Source organism: Herpailurus yagouaroundi, unplaced genomic scaffold, assembly GCF_014898765.1.
Source record: "Herpailurus yagouaroundi ecotype Mexico unplaced genomic scaffold, PumYag 140, whole genome shotgun sequence".
NCBI lineage: Eukaryota > Metazoa > Chordata > Mammalia > Carnivora > Felidae > Herpailurus > Herpailurus yagouaroundi.
The window spans coordinates 75,345,618-75,371,608 of record NW_024412395.1 but is presented as its reverse complement, the minus strand read 5'-3'; the positions used below and the strand labels follow the sequence as shown (position 1 = coordinate 75,371,608).

At 38.5% G+C, this 25,991-nt stretch overlaps 1 protein-coding gene across 6 annotated transcripts in view; it reads left to right on the top strand.

The window, feature by feature from the left end:
- The window catches only part of HECW2 (HECT, C2 and WW domain containing E3 ubiquitin protein ligase 2), a 392,473-nt gene extending 369,363 nt beyond the window's left edge, over positions 1 to 23,110 (top strand). For all 6 annotated transcript variants that reach the window (XM_040475725.1, XM_040475723.1, XM_040475726.1 and 3 more), the window contains 2 exons: positions 838 to 950; positions 16,548 to 23,110. In XM_040475725.1, coding sequence (XP_040331659.1) covers positions 838 to 950; positions 16,548 to 16,659 — 225 coding nt within the window. In that variant the 3' untranslated portion in view covers positions 16,660 to 23,110. The remainder of the gene's footprint in view (positions 1 to 837; positions 951 to 16,547) is intronic.
- Positions 23,111 to 25,991: the final 2,881 nt, after the last annotated feature.

Here is a 25,991-nt window from a genome sequence, read left to right as displayed (position 1 = left end):
GCATGTTCTGTGGCTCCATCACTATGCAGAACATCCCCAGCCACGTCCAAGCATCTCATTAGAATTTTGAGGAAATACCAACTCCAGTCCAAGAATCCCAGGAAAAACACCTACCTTCAGGGCAACTTGGTCCCTTCAACACAAGATCCCGGGGCACTCTGCAGGGCAGCACCTCTAGCAATAGAAAATGACCTTCAGTCTCTTAGGAAGTGACCAGGTCTTTGAAAAAGAATCTTTTCTTTTCTTCCATGTAACTTTCCACAAACTTGAGATAACAGTGAAGTTCAAGGATACTGGGAAAAGTAACTCATTATTTTCTTGTGGTGTTCATAGTTACATGGGCATTTGGTGGTTGATCGCAGCCAAAGAAATATCGGGAACAAGCCTTCTGAATGCTTAGGCTGAGCCTTACAAGTAGATTGGGTCTTAACTCCTTTGGATCAAGGATCTGGTCCTCATTTATTTACCTCAAGTTGATCAGGGACTGATGCCAAGTAGACTTAGGCTGATTGATATACCTACTTTATTTATCTATAATGGGAAATACACCCAATTTAGTCTACTGAGCTGGCTAGCCGTACAGGATGCTTTATCTACTAAGACCCTCTGGATCTCCTTTTCTTTTATAATGCACTGTCTTTCTTTAGTGTTCCCCAGATCTTTGTCAGAATTTTGTGTTGGGTTTTTCCACACCCATGGAGTTTTGTCTTCAGGCTTTCCCACCAGTGAGCAACCTGCTGTTCTTCCCTGAGAGCCCTGCACATGAATGATGCCATGCGTTTGTCAGCAGCTAGCCTCTTGGTTTCACTTTATCCTTCTGTTTTCTTTGGTTGATAGTTTGTCACGGGCACATCCAGCATTCCCTATGAAGGATTTGCTTCTCTCCGAGGGAGTAATGGCCCAAGAAGATTCTGTGTGGAGAAATGGGGGAAAATCACTGCTCTTCCCAGGTAAAATAAAAAAACAACACTTCTGTACTGTCACGACAGATGTTCCAGGAGAGAGAGACCTTTAAGTTATGCGTGTATTGATTAATTACTGTTTTTATATTAAAAGTTTGGGAGAGTGGAAAAAAGCTTAAAAATTTAGAATGAATTTATCTTTGATTACCTTTCAAAATGGAGGAGTAAAAGATCTTACTGGGCATACTTAAAATGCATGCATACATATCTTTTTCTCTTTTTTTATTGAAGTATAATTTACACATGATGTTACATTAGTTTCAGGTATATAAAATAGTGATTCGACAAGTCTATACATTATGCTGTGTTCACCACAAGTGTAGCTACTATCTGCCCCAAGACATCACTATTATAATATCATTGACTGTATTCCCTATGCTGTGCCTTCTATTAGCCTAACTTATTCATTCCACAACTGGAAGCCTGTATCACCTTCTCCCCTTCACCCATTTTGACTATCTCCCATTCCCCCTCCCCACTGGCAACTATAAGTTTGTTCTCTTTATGAGTCTATTTCTGCCTTTTGTTGGTTTACTCATTTGTTTTATTTTTTAGATGCCACATGTAAGTAGAATCATTTGGCTTTCTCTGTCTGACTTATTTCACTTAACAGAATACACTCTAGGTTCATCTGTGTTTTTACAAATGATAAGATCTCATGTTTTGTATGACTGTGCAACATTCCTCTGTGTGTGTGTGTGGGTGTGTGTGTGTGTGTGTGCGCGCGCGCGTGCAGGCACATGTGACAGGCACATGCACCACATATTCTTTATCCGTTCATCAGTCAATATGGGTTGCCTCCGTATCTTAGCTATTGTAAATAATGCTGCAGTATCTTTTTGAATTAGTGTTTTCATTTTCTTTGGGTAAATATCTAGTAGTGGAATTACTGGATCATATGGCATTTTTATTTTTAATTCTTTGAAGAACCTCCCAACTGTTTTCCATAGTGGCTGCACCAAGTTACATTTCTACCAACAGTGCATAAGGCCTCATTCCTTTTTCTTCACATCCTCGCCAACACTTATTATTTCTTGTCTTTTTTATTTTAACCATCCTGAAAGTGATAGGGGATGTTGCATTGTGGTTTTGATTTGCATTTCCTTGATGGTTAGTGATGTAGAGCATCTTTTCATGTGCCTGTTGGCTATCTGTATGTCTTCTTTGGAAAAATATCTGTTCACATCCTTGGCCCATTTTTAATTGGATTATTTGTGGGATTTTGGTGTTGAGTTGTATAATTTCTGTATATATTTTGGATACTAACCCCTTACTGGATATATCATTTGCAAATATCTTCTGTTATAATACAAAATGCTGTATAACCAAAGCATTTGTTAGCTTTAGTGAAACAATGTTGGTCATCACACTGTGGCTTCTTATGATTGTGGCTCTGACTTAGGTGTTCGCAGAAGCTCTCATTTTAAGTATATATGAATAACTATTTAGAATCCCGTCGCTAAAAATTGCCACTATGGTTTCTAGAGAGTATTAAATCATGTCAACGTACTCTATACCTCTTTAACTTAAATCATACATGCCTTAGTGCCATGTGAATGCTCTCTGCATTGATTCTCATTCATAATAAGATAATGCACTTCCCTGGAGTGAAAAAAAAATTGCTTTGCTGCTGCTAATAAATTTAAGAGCCTGTAAGGTAGTAGTTGTGAATATAAGTGTTTGGGGTTGAATGGAGAACTGGAACTGAAACAAAAGAAAAGGAGGGAACACATGAATAAAAGAGGAATGGAGGAGAGTTGATTTTAGAACTCCTTTATGTAATCAGCAGTAACAATACAGTATTTTTGAGGTAAAAAAGACTTCAGATTGCCTCTCATTTTACTAATAATAAGACTGTGGGGCACCTGGGTGGCTCAGTCAGTTGAGCATCTCTTGATTAGGCTTAGATCATAATCTCGAGGATTGTGAATCGGAGCCCCTCATAGGGCTCTGACATTGCAGAGCCCGCTTGGGATTCTCCCTCTCCCTCCCTCTCTGCCCCTCCCCCGTTCACATGCTCTTTCTCAAAATAAATAAATAAACGTTAAAAAAAAACGCTGCAATCTGGGGGGGGGGGGGTTAAATGATCTTCCCCAATGGTATTAGGTACCCCAGGATGTCATCCTGAGTTTTTTTTTTAAGTACAAGTAACTTTGAGAAGCCTGTTAACGAGACTTTCTTCCTAGCGATTGCAAGACACTGTTTCTTAATAATTATTTTCTAAGCATCAACACATGACAAGAGGGGCACTGAAAATACAGATACAGACGGCAATGAGCAGTGCAAGCTCAGGGCCGGCGTAAGCCTCCTCAGTCACCCTCAGTATATTTCAATCTGTGAACAGAGGCACTACATCCAAACCCCTAAGTATTAGCCAGCATACCTGATGTTCCAGATTTGGGAGACTGTAATTTCATTATTTAAAGAAATATTTTCTTTATACCTGAATCATCCCTCCCCCACCCCCACCTTAAACACATATTTGTATCTCAAAAACAGATTCACACTGTCTGATTAAGGCTTTGCACCATTCTGAAAAACTCAAGGATTAGCATCAAGGAGGCAGGAAATGGCAGATTAATTGTGCCACTTTACTCTTTTAGAAATCTTTAGAAATCTATTTTTTCTAAAGATTTATTTTTTTAAAGTAGATGGAATAAACTGTAATAATAAGCAGATATATAAGTTGTTCACATTTAATCACTGCAATTTTCACCAAACATGGTAAGCAGAGAAAGGTAATTTGATGTAGACCTGAGACCTAGCTTCAGAGAGACTGGGCTGCGTTCCAGCTCTGTCGCTTACCTGCAGTTGAGTCTTGGAGAAGTTGCTTAATTTTTCTGAGCCTCTGTTTCCTTATTTACTTTGTAGGTCAGTAATTCTGAGGATTCAATGCAATCATTCATGTAAAACATTTACTGCTGACCCTGGCCTTGAGTAGTTAGTAGTGGCTGCCATTATGATTTCTGTCACCATCATCTGTAAAATACATCAGGCAGTAGTGTATTGGAAGGAGCACAGGGTTGGGAGTTAGAAGATCTGGGTTCTAGTCCTGCCTCTGCCACCAGCTAACTCTGGGACCTAGAAGATCACTTGATGTGCAAAAGGCCAAGGAGAGGGTGGTATATTAGGTTTGGTTGAACAAAAACTTATAGTGAGAGGTTTCTGAAAATCTTGGGAGTCAGGCTGGTTCACTTTCTACTTCCCCCTGAGAGTTCCAGGAAGTTTGTGTGCTGACTCATTATAAGTGATGGTGTTCTCCATTATCGTTGCGTACACACAGTTGGGCAACAGACGTTGTTTCTTCCTTTCTTCATTATGACCTAAGGTTGGTTCTAGATTCCTGGTTTTACCCAGATTGTAAAAATGCATAAATACAGATGATATATGAAGCACGTCAGGCAAGCAGACTACTTTCGTATCTTGTCTATAACAGGCTCTAACGTTTTAGATCTGATAGGGAGAAATAGCTGTTCAGCCATTCTGCTCCACAGGTAGTGAGCTTATCTATTGGAGAGGCATGCGTGCAGATCATAGCGCAAGGATTTACTGGCTTTCTGCTCCGAAGCAAGAGGCCTGATCCATCTCTGCAGAATAGGGACAACAATGCCCTGCTCAAAGAGGATGTGACAAGTGAGTAAGATAATGCATTTGAAAGTCCTTAGAGAGAGTAGCTTTCCTTTGTTCTTTTTATCCCTTGATTCTGACTCTTCCGTAAGCCCACCATACTGCTATAACTATGAAGATGTGCTCCTCAGAGAAAGTACACTTGGAGGAAAAATATAACAAGAAGAACTTCAATGTACGACCATATATTTTTTCAGAAGTGATTTTTTTAACTGATAACATTGGCGTCATCCTTTGAAATGTGGGGTGTTGCTTAAATGTTAAAAAAAGATCTGTAAGATTGTCTGTAGTCTGAAGCGATTGTACTATATGACTGAGGCCATTTCTCCTATCATTGAAACGGATATACTGAAGCCATTTTTCCAGCTATTTCCTGATAGGTTTAAGTTGCAGAACTGAAGATCTGGTCTGTCTCATGCTGGTCAACCCCAATGTATTTCTTTTTCCTGTTAGTGAGACAGTGTTTAACCTGTAAAGTAGGACCTCTCTTTTGACTGGAGACAAAATGGATGGGTGTTCTTCTTACTTACAAAATGTATTCTATAAGAAGTCTGGCATGGGGCACCTGGGTGGCTCAGTCGGTTCAGCGTCCGACTTCGGCTCAGGTCATGATCTCACAGTTTGTGAGTTCGAGTCCCACGTCAGGCTCTGTGCTGACCACTTGCTCAGAGCCTGGAGCCTGCTTCAGATTCTGTGTCTCCTTCTCTCTCTGCCCCTCCCCTGCTCACACTTTGTCTCACTCTGTTTCTCAAAAATAAATAAATATAAAAAAATTTAAAAAAAAATTCTGGCATCATCTCATTCAGAAATGAGAGGCTGTAGCCTAGAGAGCTGGAAGTGGCTGTACAGAATGAGGATGGGCAGTTCTGGCAAACGGGAGGGCATCTTAGCCTTTCTAGACACAGATGATGGAGGGCTTTTCAACCTTTCAAGCAAGCAAATTTGAGTCTTATTTTCTCAGATTTCCTAGTCTCACTTTGTGGTAGCACTACTTACATTGTGAGCCAAAAAGTGTCTTAAAGTATATAGGGTTGTTTCTGAAGCCAGTACAAGTTGAGTCCATGGCTCTTTTTTTCTCTCTTGTGGTAATGAAGTAACTAGAGACGCAGATGATAAATAATGATGGAGGCAGACGGGTGTCTCCGCAAAGGCTTATAGCCTGAACACATTACTGCACTTCCTCTGCTCTGCGGTTGGTAGTTAGTTCTGTATTTTGAGTTTCTGTAGATTTCCTATCCCCTGGTGCTCTGATGTACTTACGAGACAGTCAATTCACTTTATGGCAATTGCTCTCATACATTCTGAAAGACAGGATGCTAACATGCCAGCCTGGAAAATGCGGGGCAAATCCTCGCTCCCAGCATGGTATGGAGTTTATGTGTTCATCTCTGAAGGTTCTTGCCAAGTAGGATGATGGGACAAAGGATTTGGAGAGCTGCAATAATGATGGAGGGGTAGTGGGTTTTTTGAAGGGGGGGAAGCGTTTTGAAAATGGCTGTGTCTGGAGATTATTATGAATGAAATGCTGACCCAAATTAAGAAATAAGCAAGAATTAATTATGAAATGGGTGTCTCAGGGAGACAGTTTCTCTAGTGGACTAGAACTTTAAAAAATAAAAATATTTTTTAAAGATACAACTTTTTTCATTTTTAAAACTCTGCTTTTTATTCTTATGAAAACATTTACCAAAAAACAAAAACAAAAACAACAAAAAGGCCAAGAAATTCTTGTTCTCCTCAGAAAGCCCCTCCAGGCTAGTGCCCCCAGGGCACCTGTCACTCTGTCACACTTTATTTCCTTCATTAGACATACCCCAACTTAATCATTATGTTTAGTTATTGGTTTACTTGTTGATTATCTGTCTCTCCCTCTAGGATATAAGCCCGTGAGAACAAGGACCTTGTTGGAATTGAATGTGGCTTTGCCTATAGTGCTGAGTCCTGGCATATAATTTGCACTCAGTGAATATTGTTCTTAGTGAATTCTTTTTTTTTTAATAAAATTTTTTAAATGTTTTTATTTATTTTTGAGACAGAGAGAGACAGAGCATGAGCAGGGGAGGGGCAGAGAGAGAGGGAGACACAGAATCTGAAACAGGGTCCAGGCTCGGAGCCGTCAGCACAGAGCCCAACGCGGGCCTCGAACTCATGGACTGTGAGATCATGACCTGAGTCGAAGTCGGACGTTAGCCAACTGAGCCACCCAGGCGCCCTGTTCTTAGTGAATTCTTAAACTCAGGGTATGACTGTGGACTACTCCAGATGCGATATGCCAGAGTCACTTTTGTATCTCTGTATCCTCATCTGAACAATTGAGATACATACCATTAATTACATCACAAAGTTGTCTTGAGGATGAACTGAGGTAACACATGCAAAGTGCTTAAAATGAGGCCTACTACATCATTCAATAAATGTAGCCATTATTTTTTTTTTTGAAGTTTATTTATTTTGAGAGAGAGAGAGCAGGGAAGGGGCAGAGAGAGAGGGAGAGAAAGAAGCCCAAGCAGGCCCCGTGCTGTCAGCATGGAGCACAATGTGGGACTCAATCTCATGAACCATGATATAATGACCGGAGCCAAAACCAAGAGTCAGACACTTAGATGACTTCACCGCCCAGGTGCCCCTAGATTTAGCCATTATTACTGTTGTTCCTAATATCTAGCCCTCAGAGCTGGCATGGTATATCTTTGGGTGGGCAAGAAATATGCTATATCCACTCAGGATATTTATATTTTGCTTGGACTTCCAAGAGTTTTCGTCCTGGACCTGTTCCCTACTGAGTTTTCTTCTACAGCTTTGAATTCTTACATTTAACAAGTGTGTAGTCTTCTTCATTTAGAGGTGAAGAAGCTCACAGTGCACAGGTTGAAGTTTCTTCCGCCGATCATCCCCAGATGCAGGAATCCCCACTCTGGGGACATTCCACACTGTATTTATAAATCCAGGTACATTTTAACCAAGGTGTCCTATTGAAACTTTGGAAGGCATTATTAGCAGAGAGACTTCCTCTAAAAAAGCCTTTTGATACTCATTATGCACTTATTGTATGCAAAACCTTGTGGTAGATATAAATTGATCTCTGTCCATGTGGACCTTAACAGTGAAGGAAGTAATAGGCATTTAAGTGAACAGGTAACCAACATCATTGGCCACCAGATGGGATATGACAAATGAGTAGTGGGGGTAGTAAAGGCCAGAGTTCCCTTCCCTTGATTCACGTTTATTGAACACCTGGTGAAGGTCAGGGATTATTCTGTGTCACCATGGATTACGCAAATATTTGTGAACTAGTCTTAGCAGGAATTCCTGTTCTAAATCTCATGGTCTAAGAAGATACTAATGGGGATATTACAGAAATTATGAATATTTTAAAAATCCTAACAAGTTTTACCTTTATTCGTGTTTATAAATCTATCTAGGCTAACAAAACAATCACTGGATTACTTCAATTGAATGTTATCATTCTGTGTGATTGGTAACTTTGAATTTTCATGCTGATTACAAGCTCTGAACTCATTGTCTATTCCCCCACCCATTTCCTATATTTCCTGCTTTGTTTAATGGTACCTCTGCCATCTTACTCCCCATACTTAGTCACCGGCTACCTTTCCTCTATGGAATAAATGGGAAAGGTCTTTGCATGAACACACCTCACTTCCTGATGTGGTCCTGCCTCCCCAACTGGCTTATGGTCTAGTCTTGGCCACTGTCACTCAAGTACTTTTACTTCTCGAGTTTCCTGACGATGCATTGTTTCCCCATACTTCCGGGCAGTCTGCTAAGAACATCCTTCTCCTTGTTGTTTATCCAGAAAAACCCTATACACCTACAAATCCTTCAAGGCTTGGCACAAACAATATCCACTTAAAGCCTTTCCTGACTCTGCGGAGCAGACTTGCAACTCCTTGTATTAAAATTGTTTGTGTGCAGGGCCACTAATAGCTCATCTGGATCTTTTGGATTAATTAGACAACTGTGTCTTGTAGCCTTGTGGAGAAATGCAGCCCTGAGTTAGGGCTCATGGTTTGGTGAGCATAGGCAAAGGTAGGCTGGATTTTAGTGCCCACTCACCCAGCCAGATCCCCTAGTGCAGAGCACAGATGGCACAAGCTTTAGGGACTCCGATTTGCTTGCATATTTTGATGCCAGGTTGTAAATTCTCCTTGTGGGCAGAGGCCACACTTTACTTCCTCATCTACCAGGGGACAGGTCAATGCCTGGCATGCAGTAGGAACTCAGTAAGTAATTGTTCAGTGAATGAAGGAATAAATGAAATGTTGTGTAAATTGAAAAATCTTTATTCATCACGGTACTTTGTGTGGGGAGGACAAGCTTTCAGAATATGGCATCTTCAGGGGGAGAAATAGTATAAGAGGTTTTACAGGGAAACAGCCTTGGATGCTGCCTGAGAGTCATTGAGCCCTGAATTAGAGGCCCCGGAAAGCCTGGAGGAAACCCCCCTTTGCGTATTCCACAGCCCAACTACAGGCCCACTCTGGCCCTGCCCCCAGCAGCCCTGACAACCAGAACTGCAGGCACACCTGATTCCCTGAGGGGAAAGCCTGTGGACACTCACAGAGGCAAAAGGTGGCCTTGAAAGGTAATTTAGGTCAGGAATACTCACATTTTCAACGGAATCTAGACATTAACAAGTAATATGTTCCAAGGCTCCTTAGGAATTTTCCAGAATGCCTGTGTCTGCTTTTGACTTATTAATTACTTGATAAAGAGGTGGGAATAGGAATAAGGAGACAAATCTGAAGGATTATGCACCACTGCCAATTGGAAAAAAGAGAGTATGAGTAAGGCACTTTCTAAATAATAATGCAAGTACAAAGGATTTATTAGATTCAAATATATTTTGTTTCTAGGACTATACCTACTTGATAAAATGAGATCCATGATTTTCTCCTTCTCTTTCTCCCTCTCTCTCTGTCCCTCGTTTTCTGTTTTAATTTAAAATCCTGTTTGTAATTTCTTATTTGTCTTACATTTTGAGTCCTAAAGCTACCAAAAAATCAGTTCTGGGAAAATGGGGAATCAATTAATAAGTACACACACACACACACACACACACACACACACAGTGAAAGAGAGAGAGAGAGAGGAGAAATTCATTAATTTACTGTGAAAATTTAGAGGGGATTGTGATACTTTGGGCTCACTGGATTTAGATAATTGACTTGTCTATCTATAGGAAAGAAGAGAGAGTAAGCATGTGACCTGGTTAACGTTTGAAGAATACAGAAAGCACCAAGAGATTAAGTCATACCAGATGTCTGGAGGGCTTTAAATCTTCTTTATATTGATGGCTGCACGATTTCCCAAAGATGGGTTCAGACCTGCCCTCCTTGAGTGGTTCTGGCTGCATAGATTAAAATGAGGTAAACTCATTATAGCCTTAGTGTAGCTGGCTTTGAAAGATTTGAAAAATGTCCTTTTATTGAGACTGAATAACTGGATGTGCTTTTGCTGCCAATGTCAACATAGTCTAAGAGCCCTCCTGTTATTTTCTGCTAGAGTTTTCTTAGGACATGGAATGGGGCGGGAGAGGGAGGAGTGTGAAAAGCCTCAGAGGATTGTGTTTTGTTTTGTTTTGCTTTTCCTCTTCTTGGCTCATACTGCAGGTTGATGGTAAATATTGGGCAATTTATTTAACCACACTATTCCTCAATTTCCTTATTAGTAATGCTGTCTTGTTTATAAGGAGTTTTGAAATTTTTGCAGGCATACAAAATGCTGATGTAGATAGCCAATGTCGATATCTTATTTCTCATCCACTTGATGTCTGTCCAGTAGTGGAGACCACCTGCATCGGACTCACTTGTAGTGATTGTTAAAATACGGATCCCTAGGCCCACCCTAAACTTTCTGAATTAGAATCTTAGGGGGTGGAGCCAAAAATCTCCAACGTAAACAGGCTTCTTGGGTGATTCTGATGCACTTCAATGTGTCCCTTAACGTACCTCTGCTTTCTGGTAAGCCTGAGATAGGACTGATGGTTTGAACTGAGCCTAAAAATCCCCCGGTATCTCCCAAGGTTTTCTGGACTGACCTAATGCAGACCATTATCCCCAGAGCTACTGCATATTGTGTTTGAGTCATTCATTTAAAAAATATTTGAAGCTTCATTTGGCTAAGCCTTGTCATCAAAATGTATGTAATCTAATATGAGTTCAAGTAGGATGTCCTCTAATGTATGTAGTCTGTGAACTAACAGTTCACAGTCAGGAGTAGGATAAAATTAACACTCAGACTTCAAAAAATGAAAGAACAGAGCCCATGAACATTCTTGCTTTCGGTTTCATCTTGGACTTCCCCTAGGTTGGGGTCCTATTTTTGATTTGGCCACTGACTCAACTTTGGGAAAACCACTTAATCTTTCTGAAGTTTCCCCATCCACAGTATATATACTTTCCATCCTCGTGAAGCATTTTCTAGAGAAGCTCTTTAGTTTATTCAGAGGGAAAGTTCTTTTATGGTAACCATATGTTATACAACTAGATATAATTTCGGAAGCAGTGATCATCTTAGATTATGGATCAGTAATGGTGATTGTGTCTTATGACTGAAGAGGATCAAAAAAAGTTGTCCAGTCCTTCCCTTTGTGTTGAGATCTGAGTCTTTAGAGAGAAGAGTACTCAGGCGTAAAAAAGAAAAAACCATTCAGACTTATAGATTTACTGGATAAGATACCATAGTATCTGCAAAGATACTACAGAAACTGCAGAGAGAGAGACATGCCGAGTTCCTGTTTCTCTGCTCAGATACCGGGGGAGTGGAAGGACATCTGTTTACTCTCAGCTGTGCCCCCTGCCTATCCTTGATAGGGTGATTCTACTGTATTACATTCATCACACTTACCTCCTTTCCTTGGACTGTTCTACTACCTTGAGACCTGCAGTCATTTTCTATTGCTGCATCACCGATTAGCACAAACTTAGCACCTTAAACCAACACACAATTATATCACTTTCTGCGGATCAGGAGTTCACGCAAGGCTTAGCTGGGTCTTCTGCTCATCATCTCACAAGACTGAAATCAGGGTATTGGCTGGAATGCATTCTCATCTGGAGGCTCAGCTGGACCTGCTTCCAAGCTCTTTTAGGCTGTTGGCAAAATTGTAGCTATAGAATGCATGGCAGGTGACTTCTTTAAATCCAGCAACATTGAGAGTCTCTGACCTCCCTGATGCTTTTTTATTTTTATTTTTATTTATTTATTTTTTTTAACGTTTATTTATTTTTGAGACAGAGAGAGACAGAGCATGAACAGGGGAGGGGCAGAGAGAGAGGGAGACACAGAATCGGAAGCAGGCTCCAGGCTCTGAGCCATCAGCCCAGAGCCCGACACGGGGCTCGAACTCACGGATCGTGAGATCATGACCTGAGCTGAAGTCGGACGCTTAACCGACTGAGGCACCCAGGGGCCCCTGATGCTTTTTTAAAGGTCTCACCTAATTAGGTCAGGCCAACCCAGGATAATCACCCTTTTGTTTAACTTAAAATCAACTCCTGGCTTTAATTACATCTGCAGTATACCTTTACCTATGCCATATTCCATGGATTGCAAGTTACAAATCCCACTCATGCTCGAAAGATGGGGATTATACAAAGGCTTGGGTCATGGTGAGTCATCTTAGAATTTGTCTGCCACAGACCCACAGTGAATTAAAATTCTGCAATTAAGTATGTGCAAGAACTTAACTGGGGACTTTAAACATTACTATTTATGAATCCCTATTCCTATGTATGTGACCATTCTGTTAATTCTTAATTAGCTAAAACTAGCCTCTAGTTAAGGGAAAATATTTGGTGTCAAGAGGGAAGGAACAGGCTTAACTAGGGTGTGATAAATTACACCGATAGTCATGCCCTGTCCTAAGCAAATAAACCATTAATTAGGGATTATTGCTTAGCTAGCAAATGGGTCATCTTGAACTATTTTTATTTCCTAATTCACCCAAAATGACTCAATTCATGAAAATGAGTTCACACATATCTATTCAAGATTACAACTATGAGCTACTCTTTTGAGAAAAGTTGTCCCCAAAGTTGATCTATAGCACTCTTTAATACACCAGCACTACCAAAAGAAAAGCATAGACAACAAAAAACTCCTACTAGGTGTAAGCAATAATGATCACTTTTTCAACATCCTTCTTATCAATACACCGAAGACAGAATGACAGTGTATCAGAAATGGATAACAAAGAACCAGGTTTACATTGTTCTGTAAATAAAAGTCATAACTAAATTAAAAAGTGAATGGCTGAAGAGATTAGCCGGAGATAATACAAGAGTTAATCTCTTTATTTTGTACTGTTTATGCCAATCAATAAGAAATCCTAAAGCTTTAAATGACAAAATGGACTTCACACTCAGAGGATGGCTGTTATAAAAATAATAATAGTAATAAATATTGATAAGGATGTACACAAATTGGAACCCTTGTTCACTGCTGATAGGAATGTAGAATGATGTAGCCATTGTGGAAAACAGTATGGCAGTTCTTAAAAAAAATTTACAATAGAGGGGCACCTGGGTGACTCAGTCAGTTGAGCTTCTGACTTCGGCTCAGGTCATGACTTCATGGTTTGTGAGTTCCAGCCCTGTGTTGGGCTCTGTGCTGACAGCTCAGAGCCTGGAGCCTGCTTTGGATTCTGTGTCTCCCTCTTTCTCTTCCCCTCCCTGCTTGAACTCTCTCTCTGTCTCTCTCTGTCTCTCTCTCTCTCCCTCTCTCTCTCAACAATAAATAAACATTTTAAAAGAATTTTTTTTTAATTAAAAAAAAATTTACAATAGAATTGCTATATGATCCAGCAGTTCCATTCCTGGGTATATACACAAAAAGAATTAAAAGCAGGGACTTGACAAGATACTTGCACACCAATGTACATAACAACATTTTTTTTAATAGCTAAAAGATGGAAACAACCCTTGTCCATCAGTGGATGAATGGATTAACAAAATGCAGTATATACCTGCAATGGAGTATTATTCAACCTCAAAAAAAAAAAAAAAAAAAAAAGGAAGTTCTGATCCATGCTATAATATGGGCCTGGAAGACATTATTATGCTCAGTGAAATAAGCCCATCATAAGGGACAGTGATTCCGGTGACAAAAGGTACCTACTATAGTGAAATACATAGAAAATAGAGTTGTGGTTGCAGGGGTAAGAGAGGATTGGAGTTGGTGTTCAATAGTATAGTTTCAGCTTGGAAAGATTTTAAAGTTTCAGAGATGGGTGGTAGTGATAGTTGCAAAACACTGTCGATGTACTTAATGCTACAGAACTGCACTTAAAATTGGCTAATACCAGATGCCTGGGTGGCTCAATCAGTTGAGCATCTGACTCGGCTCAGGTTGTGATATCACAGTTCATGAGATGGAGCCCTGGGTGGGGGCAGGTGCAGAGCCTGCTTGGGATTCTCTCTCTTCCCCTCTTTCTGCTGCTCTTCTGCTCATTCTCTCTCTCTCCTTCCCTCTCTCTTTCTCTCTCTCTTTCCTTCCCTCTTTCCCTCCCTCCCTCTCTCTCTCTCTCTTTCCTTCCCTCTTTCCCTTCCTCCCTCTCTCTCTCTCTCTCTCTCTCTCAAAAAAAAAAAAAGAACACTTGAAAAGATAAACAGGCCAAGGAGATGAACATGTAGGTCACAAAATAGGAAATGTTACAAGCAAGCTAACTTGGAGAAAGATGCTCAGCCATGTCGGTCACCAAAGAAATGAAAAATTTTATATTTCATTTAATGAAGCATTATCTTTTAGTCTAATGGGATAATCAGTGTTATTCATCTAAATACAAAGCCCGGCATATAATTATATTCAAAACATATTTTACTTCTCTGCTTCTTCTCATTTCCCTAGAACAGAGATAAAGTCTTCATTGAATAATTCTATACTGGTACACAGGACTATCCTAGGACTATCTTTTAAACCATTCTAGGACTATCTTTTAGTATGCTAGTTTAATTTTTTTTAAGTTAAACGTCTTCGGGATGCCTGGGTGGCTCAGTTGGTTGAGTACCCAACTTCGGCTCTGGTCATGATCTCGTGGTTCATGGGTTCGAGCCCCGCATTGGGCTCTGTGCTGACAGCTCAGAGCCTGGAGTCTGCTTTGTGGATTCTGTCTCCCTCTCTCTCTGCCCCTGCCCAGCTCATATTCTCTCTCTCTCTCTCTCTCTCTCTCTCTCTCTCTCTCTCTCCCCTCTCTCTCTCTCAAAAATAAATAAAACATTAAAAAAAAAAGCTAAACATCTTCCTTGAGGCCTCCAAGTTGAGGTTCCAGTGTAAGGGAGATACAACAAGAATTACATTAACAAGAATTATATTAAATGCAATTCTGAAATAGTTTGTTATGTTAAAAACGTGTTTGGGTACAAAGATTAATTTAATGACTTCCCCCATATATCTAGCATTTGTAATAACAAGAGTCATAAACTCTGAGCCAGTACCATATCTCTGTCCTAAAACTGATATTCTTATAATTGAGCCCCTTTGCATTCCTGGCCTAAAAAGGCACGTGGCCAGACACCTGCTTGATTATCTCTTTGTTATTTTGTCATTTCCATGAGTCATGATTATCTTTTGGCAATTTAATGAAGGCAACTAGAGCAAATCTTTTTGATGGTAATGAAATGTAGCTAACAATACATCCCTTATTTATTGGTCAAACAGTGTCAGCCAGGCATGATATTAAACACGCTTCTGTTACTTGATTTAATTCTTTAATTCTTCATTTAATTCTTTGGATCCTTCTGAGACAAATGATATTATTCTCATTTTATAGGTGAGAAATGGAGTCTCAGGGAGTTTTAATAACTCCAAATCACACAGCTGAGTGGTAGATCTAGAATTCAAACCCCGGTCTGTTCAACTTCAAACTTCTCATCCTTCCATGGCACTAAACTGCATCTAGGAATGTAATTATATTTACGTCTTAAGGGTTAAAGTGATTTATGAGAGTGAAAATTTAAACATGTAACTTCGTAAAAATAGTCCATCAGTAATTATAACTCCTAAAATTACATATGAATTTGGGAGCAGTTTTTTTTAGTCAACGTTGTTTAGCCCCCACAAAGAAGCTGTTGTACATTCAGAATAAAATGCTTCCTATTCCATGTCAAAAGTGCAGATTTTTTTCCTGATAAGATGTACTATTTGGAGACTGTCTATTTTTTATTGTGATTCAGGTGCAAATAACAGGAAAGCATATTTTTTTCCTATCTTGGCAAATGGGGAGGTATTTCTAAAAAAGAATACTTAATGTAATGATTTAAATGGCCGTGATTTTGTACTGTGAGTTAGGAGAAAACAGATTATAGCACAGGATTGGAAGAAGTAACAATGGTCTACTGACCTCGGCAGGAAAATCCAGCCAGGGAATTTCCCCGAGACTCTAAGCCAGTCTTCAGAGATACTCAGTGCTCTTCTGTGCCCAACAAAATGACAGAATGTAAAACCCTAGATTTTCTGAGACATCCATGCAAAATCAAACTCTGAAAATGAATTACTTTGCAAGAACTTACATTCATGTCTGTGTAAGTGTTGAATCTCTAAATTGTACACCTGAAACTTATATTACACTGTATGTTCACTAACTGGAATTCAAATAAAAACTTAGAAAAAAAGTATAACATCAAAAGAGATGCAAAAAAATCAAACTTGTCTTTGCAGTTCTTAGACAACTAAACAAAGCAATATGTATGTAATGTGGATTTTAAATGGTTGTGAAAACAAAGAAAATATTTTTTAAATATCCCATTCCTCTTTAGAAATTCAAATGTTTTCACAGTTTCTCCAAAAAATAAGTGTGAAAATTGGCAACAAACAATCTGAATATGAAAGACGAGCATGAACACATGCGTGTGCACGCACACACACATACACACACCCACACACACCAATCTCATTTCGTTCAAAGCACGTTAATCTTTGTACTGCTGCTTCTGTTTGCAGAGCTCACACTTGTTTCAACCGTCTGGATCTCCCCCCGTACCCATCATTCTCCATGCTTTATGAAAAACTCTTGACAGCAGTTGAAGAAACAAGTACCTTTGGACTTGAGTGACCTGGAAGAACGATGCCAGGCTCTGTATGGACAGGCAATTTCAGAAGCTGCTGTCTAGAAGAATGACTGAATGTTGGAAGTTTCAAGAGTATGCTTCCACTAGAGTCAAGCTGAGTGCTATTATTTTCCAGGAACACATGCTCTGTCACAATGGGGTCCGGATAGTGGTGATGAGTCCTCTTGGAAGGATTTGGGTGAGCTTGATGCCCAGGGAACTACCCAACAGTCTTTCAATCAACAGTTGTTGACTGCCAAACTTTTTTCCATTTGTGTTATGTTCCAAGACAAAGATGAACCTGTACACGATCAGCTCCGTGGTAACTTTCAGGGACTCGGGAGAATCTTGAAACTTACCTTTGAACGCGGTTCAAGCCCAACTGGCAGCACTTGGCCCAATCTCCAAATTAGCTCAAGTTAAATAATATAATAAAAACAAATATATTTCCTAAAAGTACATTCATTTAAGCCCTACGTTATAGCAGAATATTCATTTTCTTGCTATGAGTGCCTGCATGGTGTGCACCATAGGTTTCAGCTTTCATGGGACACAAGTGAAAATGAAACCAAGTCAACAGGAGGTAACTTTAAAGATTTGCAATAAGGTGGTCTGTGACAATGTATATGCAAAGTGGTATGTGTGTAATTATGGCTGAAGACAAACTGTTCTACAATGAATAACTAATGACAGATTTTATGCTTTATAATGCATGAAAACAATTTAAAAATAACTAGCAATTAATCACAGCATATCAGGAAAAAATACACAGTGAGTTCTGTTTATTTTTCATAGGTTCATTATATTTATGTTCTTTAAGATGTATATAAGAACCTACCTGTTCTGTATGTATCACCTGTTCCATTTTCATGTTCCATGCTTACTCGGGCATCATGCTAGTACGTATCCTTTTAAGCACTCTCAAGGGAACAAAAGGGCCTTTTATTTTTATAAAGGTACAAAAAAAATTCCCCAAAATATTTTGCACTGAATGTACCAAAGTTGAAGGGACATTACAATATGACTAACAGCAACTCCATCACTTGACAAGTAAATAGAAAATAGCTTCTAAATCAAACTTCCTTCACAGTGCCATGTCTACCACTACAAGGACTGTGCATCTAAGTAATAATTTTTTAAGACTCACTATATGTGATAGTATGATATGCATTTATTTAAAATGCATTAGACTTCTTCCATCCATCAAATACTTTACAGGATGGCATTTAATACAGATATTTCGTATTTCCCCCACTGCTTTTTATTTGTACAGCATCATTAAACACTAAGATCGTTTAGAGAGCCATCAGCAACACCCAAGAGATCAGCTCTCTTTAGTAATAAGAATTCCATTTTCCCTCATCAGTGAAGACATCACAAATTGAAACTCTCAGCACTATATTTCTAAGCCTGCATTTTCACTGATGCATAATTTTCTTATCAATATTAAGAAACAATTTTTCTATGGTCTCTCAGAAACTGCATGATATCACTAATGTTATTTCTGCTTAGTTTTATCAGACGATGTTCTTCATTTTTATTGCTTTTGGGGTTATTTCACATCACTGTTTATTTCTTGACTTCTGGCCGTAACTAATCAGAGTGAGTTCTTCAATAGAGTGAAGTTAAATCGTGGATAATAAAAGCATTGGATTCACATTTGGTTTGCCAGCCTGTGGTTTTACAGGCACTGCCCAGACACCTCTTTGAGAATTATAAGTAGCCATGGAATTCTTATTATGGGATGTTGGCAATCTTGTATTTTATAGAGTCAGATGCATGGTTTTCACAGATGGTTTGTAAGAACTAATTGCTCTCCTGTTGGTTAAGCTATGTTTACCATTGAGACCCTCAAGAGGAATACCACTCATGCTGCGATCCTGAACTAAAGACAGGTACTATAGCATGGGGAAATGTTCCCCCAAAAGGTTACAGAAATCTGGAGATAAGAAAGGAAGATTTATCTGTGTACTATAATTAGACCAGGAAAAAAGGGAAGGGAAAAAAATTTTAATTGGAAATGTTAGCTTGTGTTTACTGATCATGAATATAAGTATATATTTAATTTGCAAACTATTTTTACTTGTTTGTATTTTTTTCATTATAAGGAAAAATAGTGTAACATACTTTTTAAAAAAAAAAACATCTTTGATGGTATATAAGATGGTTCAGAGCTGGCATTCTCTAAGCAGCTGGTATAAAAAGTTACATTTCTTTCAAAAATAGACCATGTTAGCTTTCATTTTGGTTTGTGACACTCTGCTATCATGTTCCACATTATTAGGTAAAAGAAGTTTGAAATAAAATGTATCTCTTTAATTATTTCTAACAAATATATTCCTTGTTAGGGCACCTAACGTCTTCCCAAATAACAGGATAATCATCTGCTGTTGCTACTGTTCTCAGAATTGGGAATTATCGAAGACATACTTAACATATCAAAACACTATTATAACTGGTCTACTATTCATAATCAGTAAAACAAAAATCCAATAATAACTGTGAAAATATTAAATAACGTTTCTACAGAATAAATTGGACTGTAGCATCTGCTACAAACAGAAATACCCATAAATATTTTCTTTTGGACTCTGAGCCTAGATGACTTGGCTGTATGGTCTCGTTTTCTTTAAGAAACTCAGGAGTGATGCTTACACTCTGCTGTCTTCTATAAAAGACAGTCATGATGCATCACGTATGTTTGTAGAACATCTCTTAGATGAAGCAAGAGGCGCACTCTTGGCCTTCACTCTGTGCCAACCACTATGTTTGATGATAGAGATGTAGGATTCAAAAATCTGCCCTTGAGAAGCCCACAGTCTAGTGGAGTAGACACCAAGGTTTTAAAAAAAAGTATTTTTAATAAAATTTGTCATGTTTTACAGTCAAGGAATGAGGAGAGAACAGCTTGTTCCATCTGGGAGATCCAATGAAGGCTTCATACATGAGAGATACTGTGGCTAAAAATAAAAATCACATAAACAGTAACTAAGAGCATGTAATAGTGTGTCAATACTGGTCAAGTGTGGAAACCCAGGGTACATTTACCCACGAGGGTTTACAGTGTGCAGGCGGGAGCCGAACCATGAAGGAGCAACTCAAGGATCTTCAAATTATCAACGAAATGCCAAAATTAAATCCAGTCATTTCCCTCCGTTTCCTTTCACCTGTCCTTGAGCCCAACTCACTTCTGGGGTCAAAACATTGATTTTGTGCACAAAAATGAATAGATCTTGGTTCAAGAAGCATGGTCACAATTTTCTAGCCTATGTTATGTTTATAATTTAATAGACATTGTATAATCAATGAAGGAAAACCTCTCACCTGCATAACAATCAGAAGTGCTAGAACTGCCTTCAAATGGTTAACAGTAATGTTAGACTGTGTGTGTGTGGTGCTTTAAGGTTTCAAAATGCTGTCACGTGCATCTTCTTTTGCTCCTCATGTACTTGGTGGGGGAGAAGGTATCCATCCCCGCTGGGTTGACACTGGTTTTCATGGATGGCTCGCAAGATCCATTTCAACACTTTACGGTTGCAATTCTAGGCTTCACTTCAAGAAATGTGGAGGCTAACGTTTCTTCCAACGTATTCCACTATCAGTGAATTTTGCAAGATGCTTCATCTGCCCAAATTCTCATTTCTTCAAACAAACGCTTTAAAAATGTGACACCTTCTAAAAAGCCCGTGGAAGAAATTAGTGTATTCACAGAAAAACTCCTCATGGACTTAATATTTGCATTTTACTACTTGTTACGAGAAATTTCAAACCGTGCAAAATAGGATGACTTTTGGTGGATTTCTGTAGTACAGTTCAGTTCTCTAGAATATAATTTGGAAGCAAGATAAGGTTTGAAACAACCACTTTAATCAAGAGTTTTACTTTATTTTTCAATTCTTAATGAAGATGGATCCAGAGCTCTGGTAGTTAGGTTCCTGTGATGTGGATGAAGGAACCCCTGCAGATTCTCTTTTCCTCTCTGTCCTCTTCACGTTTATTCACTTTTTTCTTTCTTTCTGCACAAATTGTATTTACAACTTGACCACTTCTAACTAAAGCAAACATCTTATAATAAAGAATCTGAAAATCTTTCCAACTTAACCCTCTTGGGGAAATTCCCAAGGCAGGCAAAATGATGATCCACCATCATTAAAAGATACCCATAACCCTGCATAGTAAAAACATGCAAATAAAGAATGTGACCGAATCTCCAAACTGGGTCTGAGCTTTAGGCCTTATTGTGCTCCTCTTACCTGCTTTAGTAAAACAGTTTTAGTAAAAACACTCTAGATCTCAGACACCTTACTTGTAACCATAAAACTTGAGTTGAAATTAATGAGCATGTCACTTTTAATCAGATTCTAATTTTGAAAAACGTGTTACCTTTCTAGTTCAAGTGTGTTTTCCAGATAGACTTGTTTATCTAACACGGAAACAAACGAATGCCAGAGATATTAAGCTGTCTAAATTTTGGCTTAAGGCCAACAGCGGTCCACTAGAAGCGTAATAAAAACAAAAAGTAGAAAAGAGAAGTCCAGCGGTTGTGTTCCCCACCCCTGCCAGAATGTAATGCTAACTGTTGACCAACTGTCAAGACTCAGAAGTGGTAGCTGCATTCCAAGGAGCTGGCACAAAGGATATGAGTGTGTGTGTGCTACCCTTATCACGGCAAGCTGGGCCAGGGGTGCAGCGATGATTAAGACAGGACCGTAATAGAGGGAAAGATACAACAAGGGTTGGAAAGATCATCTCAGGACCTGCTGGTGGGGGTAGGAACATGTACTTCAATTTGGTTTCTGACTTTGGGGGGGGGGGGGAAGAATAAAAAAGAATGCTGCCTAGTAAGGGCACTGCTTGATAATCTGCCTGGTGGGAAATAACCCTTATTGTATCACTTCAGTAGATCGATAACATCCTCTGTATTGCAAAACAGAATTTAGCCCCAAAGTATTAAAGCTAACCATAGCTGAATCAGGAAATTTGACAATTGGGCATTAAATTATGTCGTGGATTTTATTTATCTTCAGAATTATTACTGATATTATTGAGCTTTCTATATAAGTAAAAGAAACGGTGTAGTTAGACATTTATTTTGCTTAATTTGTTTTTCAGACATTCTTTGACATTAGAATAGCTTTTGGGACATTTTCATGGTTTCTAGTGGTGACTTAAATGTTCCCTGTTAACCCAGAAAGCAAAATCCTAAGAATTAGGTTGCTGAATTGTAAATGGAGACCTAATCAGTGTTTCCAATTTTTCAGGAAGTTAATCAAGACTGAAAATACACTTGCTTAGATTTAATCTGCTAGCTAGTTTATTTGGCTTTCATGATGGCACAGTTTGGTAGAATTGGCAGGCCCTAGTTGTATGGTATTTGGGGAACACAGAGAAATTATGTTTATATATGTGATTTTTATGTCTAGTGGCCTTGGGCAGGTGATATCTTTCTATCTAATTTTCTTTTAGGATATTACAACCCTGAGGAGTGTTGATAGGTATGTTGTATGATTCAAACTGAATCAGCTATTACTGATGCAGGTAAGGAACCGTCAGTAAACTTCTGGTTACTACACCTTCTGTAAAAAAGGACGGATAATGTTCAAGAGATACCTTGGAAGGACTAACCAGGAAACACACAGAACTGAGTGTTCTTTTAGGACCCTAAAGCTCTAAAAGCTGTTATTACAACCTATTTTTCTTTATATGATATCGTAAGTAAAAGTTGAAGCTGTTAACATATTGGAAAGTGCGTAAGATTACATGTTTTTATAATAGGGATGCAGGCATTCCAAAATAAACAAATAAAAATACATGCATCTCTCTTGCCTCTTACTGAAAGTATTAATCTAATTTTATAATAATGCTTACTTTTTAATATTAAGGCTCTGTAAAAAGAAACATACTTATTTCTAAGATTTCAGTAGAGCACAGGTGATGTATTTTTTTAAGCCTTATCATTTCTTTTCACCAACTCTACCCATGTATCTACTATACCATGTATCCCAGTTAATAGCTATGTTTCTATTTTTGTTGAGTTAATTTAAGCTGTATATTCATTCAATGTGACTTTAAATACAGAATAACAATGGGAGGTATTTAGTACTGGCATTAAGACCATACAGCTCTCATTTCACCTTATATTTAAATTTCATCTATTTTTTTCAAAGCTAATAATGCAGATTGTTGACATCCTTGAAATGATTTGTGGGTGGTATTAAATGGAGCCTGGGACTTTGAAATGTAGACTAGGTGTTTGTTTTCTGGAAAGTTTGTATTCTTATCCTCACCTGAACCCCTGACTTTTGTGTTGTATTTTTTTATGATTCCAAAATGCTTTGAGGGAAAGATATTTTAATGTGTACAATTTGTTTTATTTTCATACTGATCTCTATTTTTGTTTAAAACCATGTTGCATCATGAAATCACTTAATCCAAAATAAATCTTCTTTAAAAAAATAGATTATGACTTCTCTGTGATACATTTGGGAAAGAAAAAACTCAAAAGGAAAGAGAACAAAGTAGGGATAAAGGTCTTGTGGGATTAGTATGCAGCTTTGTGGATCCAGAAAGTTCTCTTCATGATATTTATAATTAGGAATCCATTTTGTTTATCCCGAAAAGAATGTTTCAGTATTTGATAGCCCCATCAAATAATGTTGAAGAAATGAATTAATACAAATCATAGTCTCTTAACTCACATGGGCTGAGACTATTTGTTAAGCCATCTCGGTTGAACGCTTGTTTTATAAACACATATGCATACCACCACTCCCACCACCACTACCAATCTAATCCAGGGGTCACATATTCACAAGCCTCCAGGGATCAGTTAGGTATTGCATGAGTGAAACTGGCTGGATGTAAGCAACAGAGAGTGATTGGATTTACCCAAAGACGGCATTCTAATATTTTACTCCAGCTCTAGTCACATAAAATTTAAGTCCAGTGTTGAAAGATCTTCAGATTTATCAAGAGAAACCCAGAAATCTAATTTTTATGTGATAATTCTAGATCTTTTTATACTGGGTGAATCAACGCAAATAATGTCTGTAGGTTGAATTTGTCTTGCAGGTCCAACCAGTTTGGACTCTACATTTAATCAATTTAAACAATATCATTATCTGTCATACTTGATTTGTAGTGTAAATGAACTGACCAAACAAAATATTACTAAGACAAGTAGTTGACAGGAAGAGATGGGGAAGGGAGAAAAGCAGCTCTATATGAGGCCAAATAGTCACTAAAGGATGTATTTGAAAATGATCTGTGCTTACCAATCTTTCTGAAAAAGACCTGTGTTAATTCGGATGAGTTAAGAACATCCTTGTCAAGATTTCGTGCAACAGATGTGCCATTAAACTCTTCATTCTATATTTTAGACTAAAAATAAATTTCATATACCACATGAAAGCAGTTAAAGCAAAGGCTCATCCTTTATAATGACGAATGTTTCAAGTCATTAGTGAAAGGGAAGAGCAAGAGATTGTGTTCATGGCACCGACTTCCTGGTTTTTGTGTCATATTATTCCATCTATAACATTTGACCTCAATGTGCTTTTATCATGATACATTTATCTGCCTTCATTATATTCTTGTATTAAAACATAAAACCCATTTAGTTAGTGAATGTTTTAATAATGCATAATTTCCCCCATCCTACTAATTGCTCCTGTGAATTCTTTCTTGGTACTTTTTTAAATTTCATCCTTTAACTACAAAGCATTTAACCTCTTTATCAAGGAGGAGAAAAGATTTTTTCTACATACTTCGCTGTATTGATCAAAAATGTTAACCTATTAATGGCTTTTCTCCCCCTTCTAAATGGGTACTTCCTTCTATAGATACTAGGTTGACCAGTATAACATTTGTCAACTAAAGTAAATTTTGGAATAACAACAATTGAAATGAGAATTTCTGGGGGCACCTGGGTGGCTCAGTCAGTTAAGCATTCAACTTCGGCTCAGATCATGATCTCACAGTTTGTGAGTTCGAGCCCCGTGTTGGGCTCTGGGCTGACAGCTCAGAGCCTGGAGCCTGCTTCAGATGCTGTGTCTCCCTCTCTCTCTCTGGTCCTCCCCCGCTCGTTCTCTGTCTCTGTCTCAAAACTAAATAAACATTAAAAAAAATGAGAACATCTGATAAAGATAAAATGTTTACATTGATAGAAATGAGCTTCACACATTTCATTTTCCCCATTATTATAGGTTCTCACAAAAGATTTTTATTCACTGATTGTTCCTTTAGAAAGGAAAAACAAGCAATTTTCCAAAGCATAAATCATTGGAACTGTGTATATATATATATATATATATAGTCAGATATATATATATATGACCATTTATATAGTTATAAAATACTACTTCTTGCTATACCAAATAACGTAATAATTCCTGTCTAGTTGGTATTCAGCTGGCATTGGAAAATACATTCTAAATCAAATCCTTCAACTTTGTCATGACATTACCAACACATCCCTCTCCCTGCTTCCATCTCCAAATTAAACCCTAAAATCAAGGCCAACTAAAGGCCTACTTTTTATTACTATGAGGCTTTCCCCTCAATGTCCAATGCAATCTGTGAACTAGATTAAAACATATGAAAGACATTTTTTGCAGTAAGTGGAGTCAACTCTAAAGAGACCAAAGGAGGTCAAAAGGCTTCCTACACCTGTGTCTTCCTACACTCCCATTCACAGCTTGATTAGTCTTGATTATGTCTTATTTAGAGGGAAAGGCAAGTTCCAGGAAGGGAAAGCCAGCCTGTTGATATATGAATCTGGATATGTAATACATGACTCTGGAGCTCATCCAGATTGCCCACTCTTCAGCTTCTCAAGGCAAAGAACCCGGAATGGAAATAGTCCAGAAAAAAAGGGGTGAGTCCAGAAAAATAGGAAAGCCCCAAAACAAGATGGCCAAACATGACGGAGGTTTCAGCAGCAACCCTTATCTTCCAAACTAATGGCCTGGAAATGCAAGAGAAATTTCAAGTGATGAAATACCAAAAGACAACAAGACCCAAATCTGGGTCCCTGAACCTGACCAGTCCAGATCAGCATTTCTTTTTCTGAGGATGAAATGAGGGGCTATACCTTTCCCCTGGGAGCAATTTCATTTTCCACTGAATGGCTTCCCAGAACAAAAGAAACGATCTTTAATTGTTGACTAAAGAACTACTCACCAATTATTGATAATTTCCATTACTCCAGTTCCAGTTAAGAAGCCATGTCAAAAAATTTTAAATGTGGGTCACTTGGATGGCTCAGTCAGTTAAATGTCCAACTTCGGCTCAGGTCATGATCTCGCCGTCCGTGAGTTCAAGCCCCACATTGGGCTCT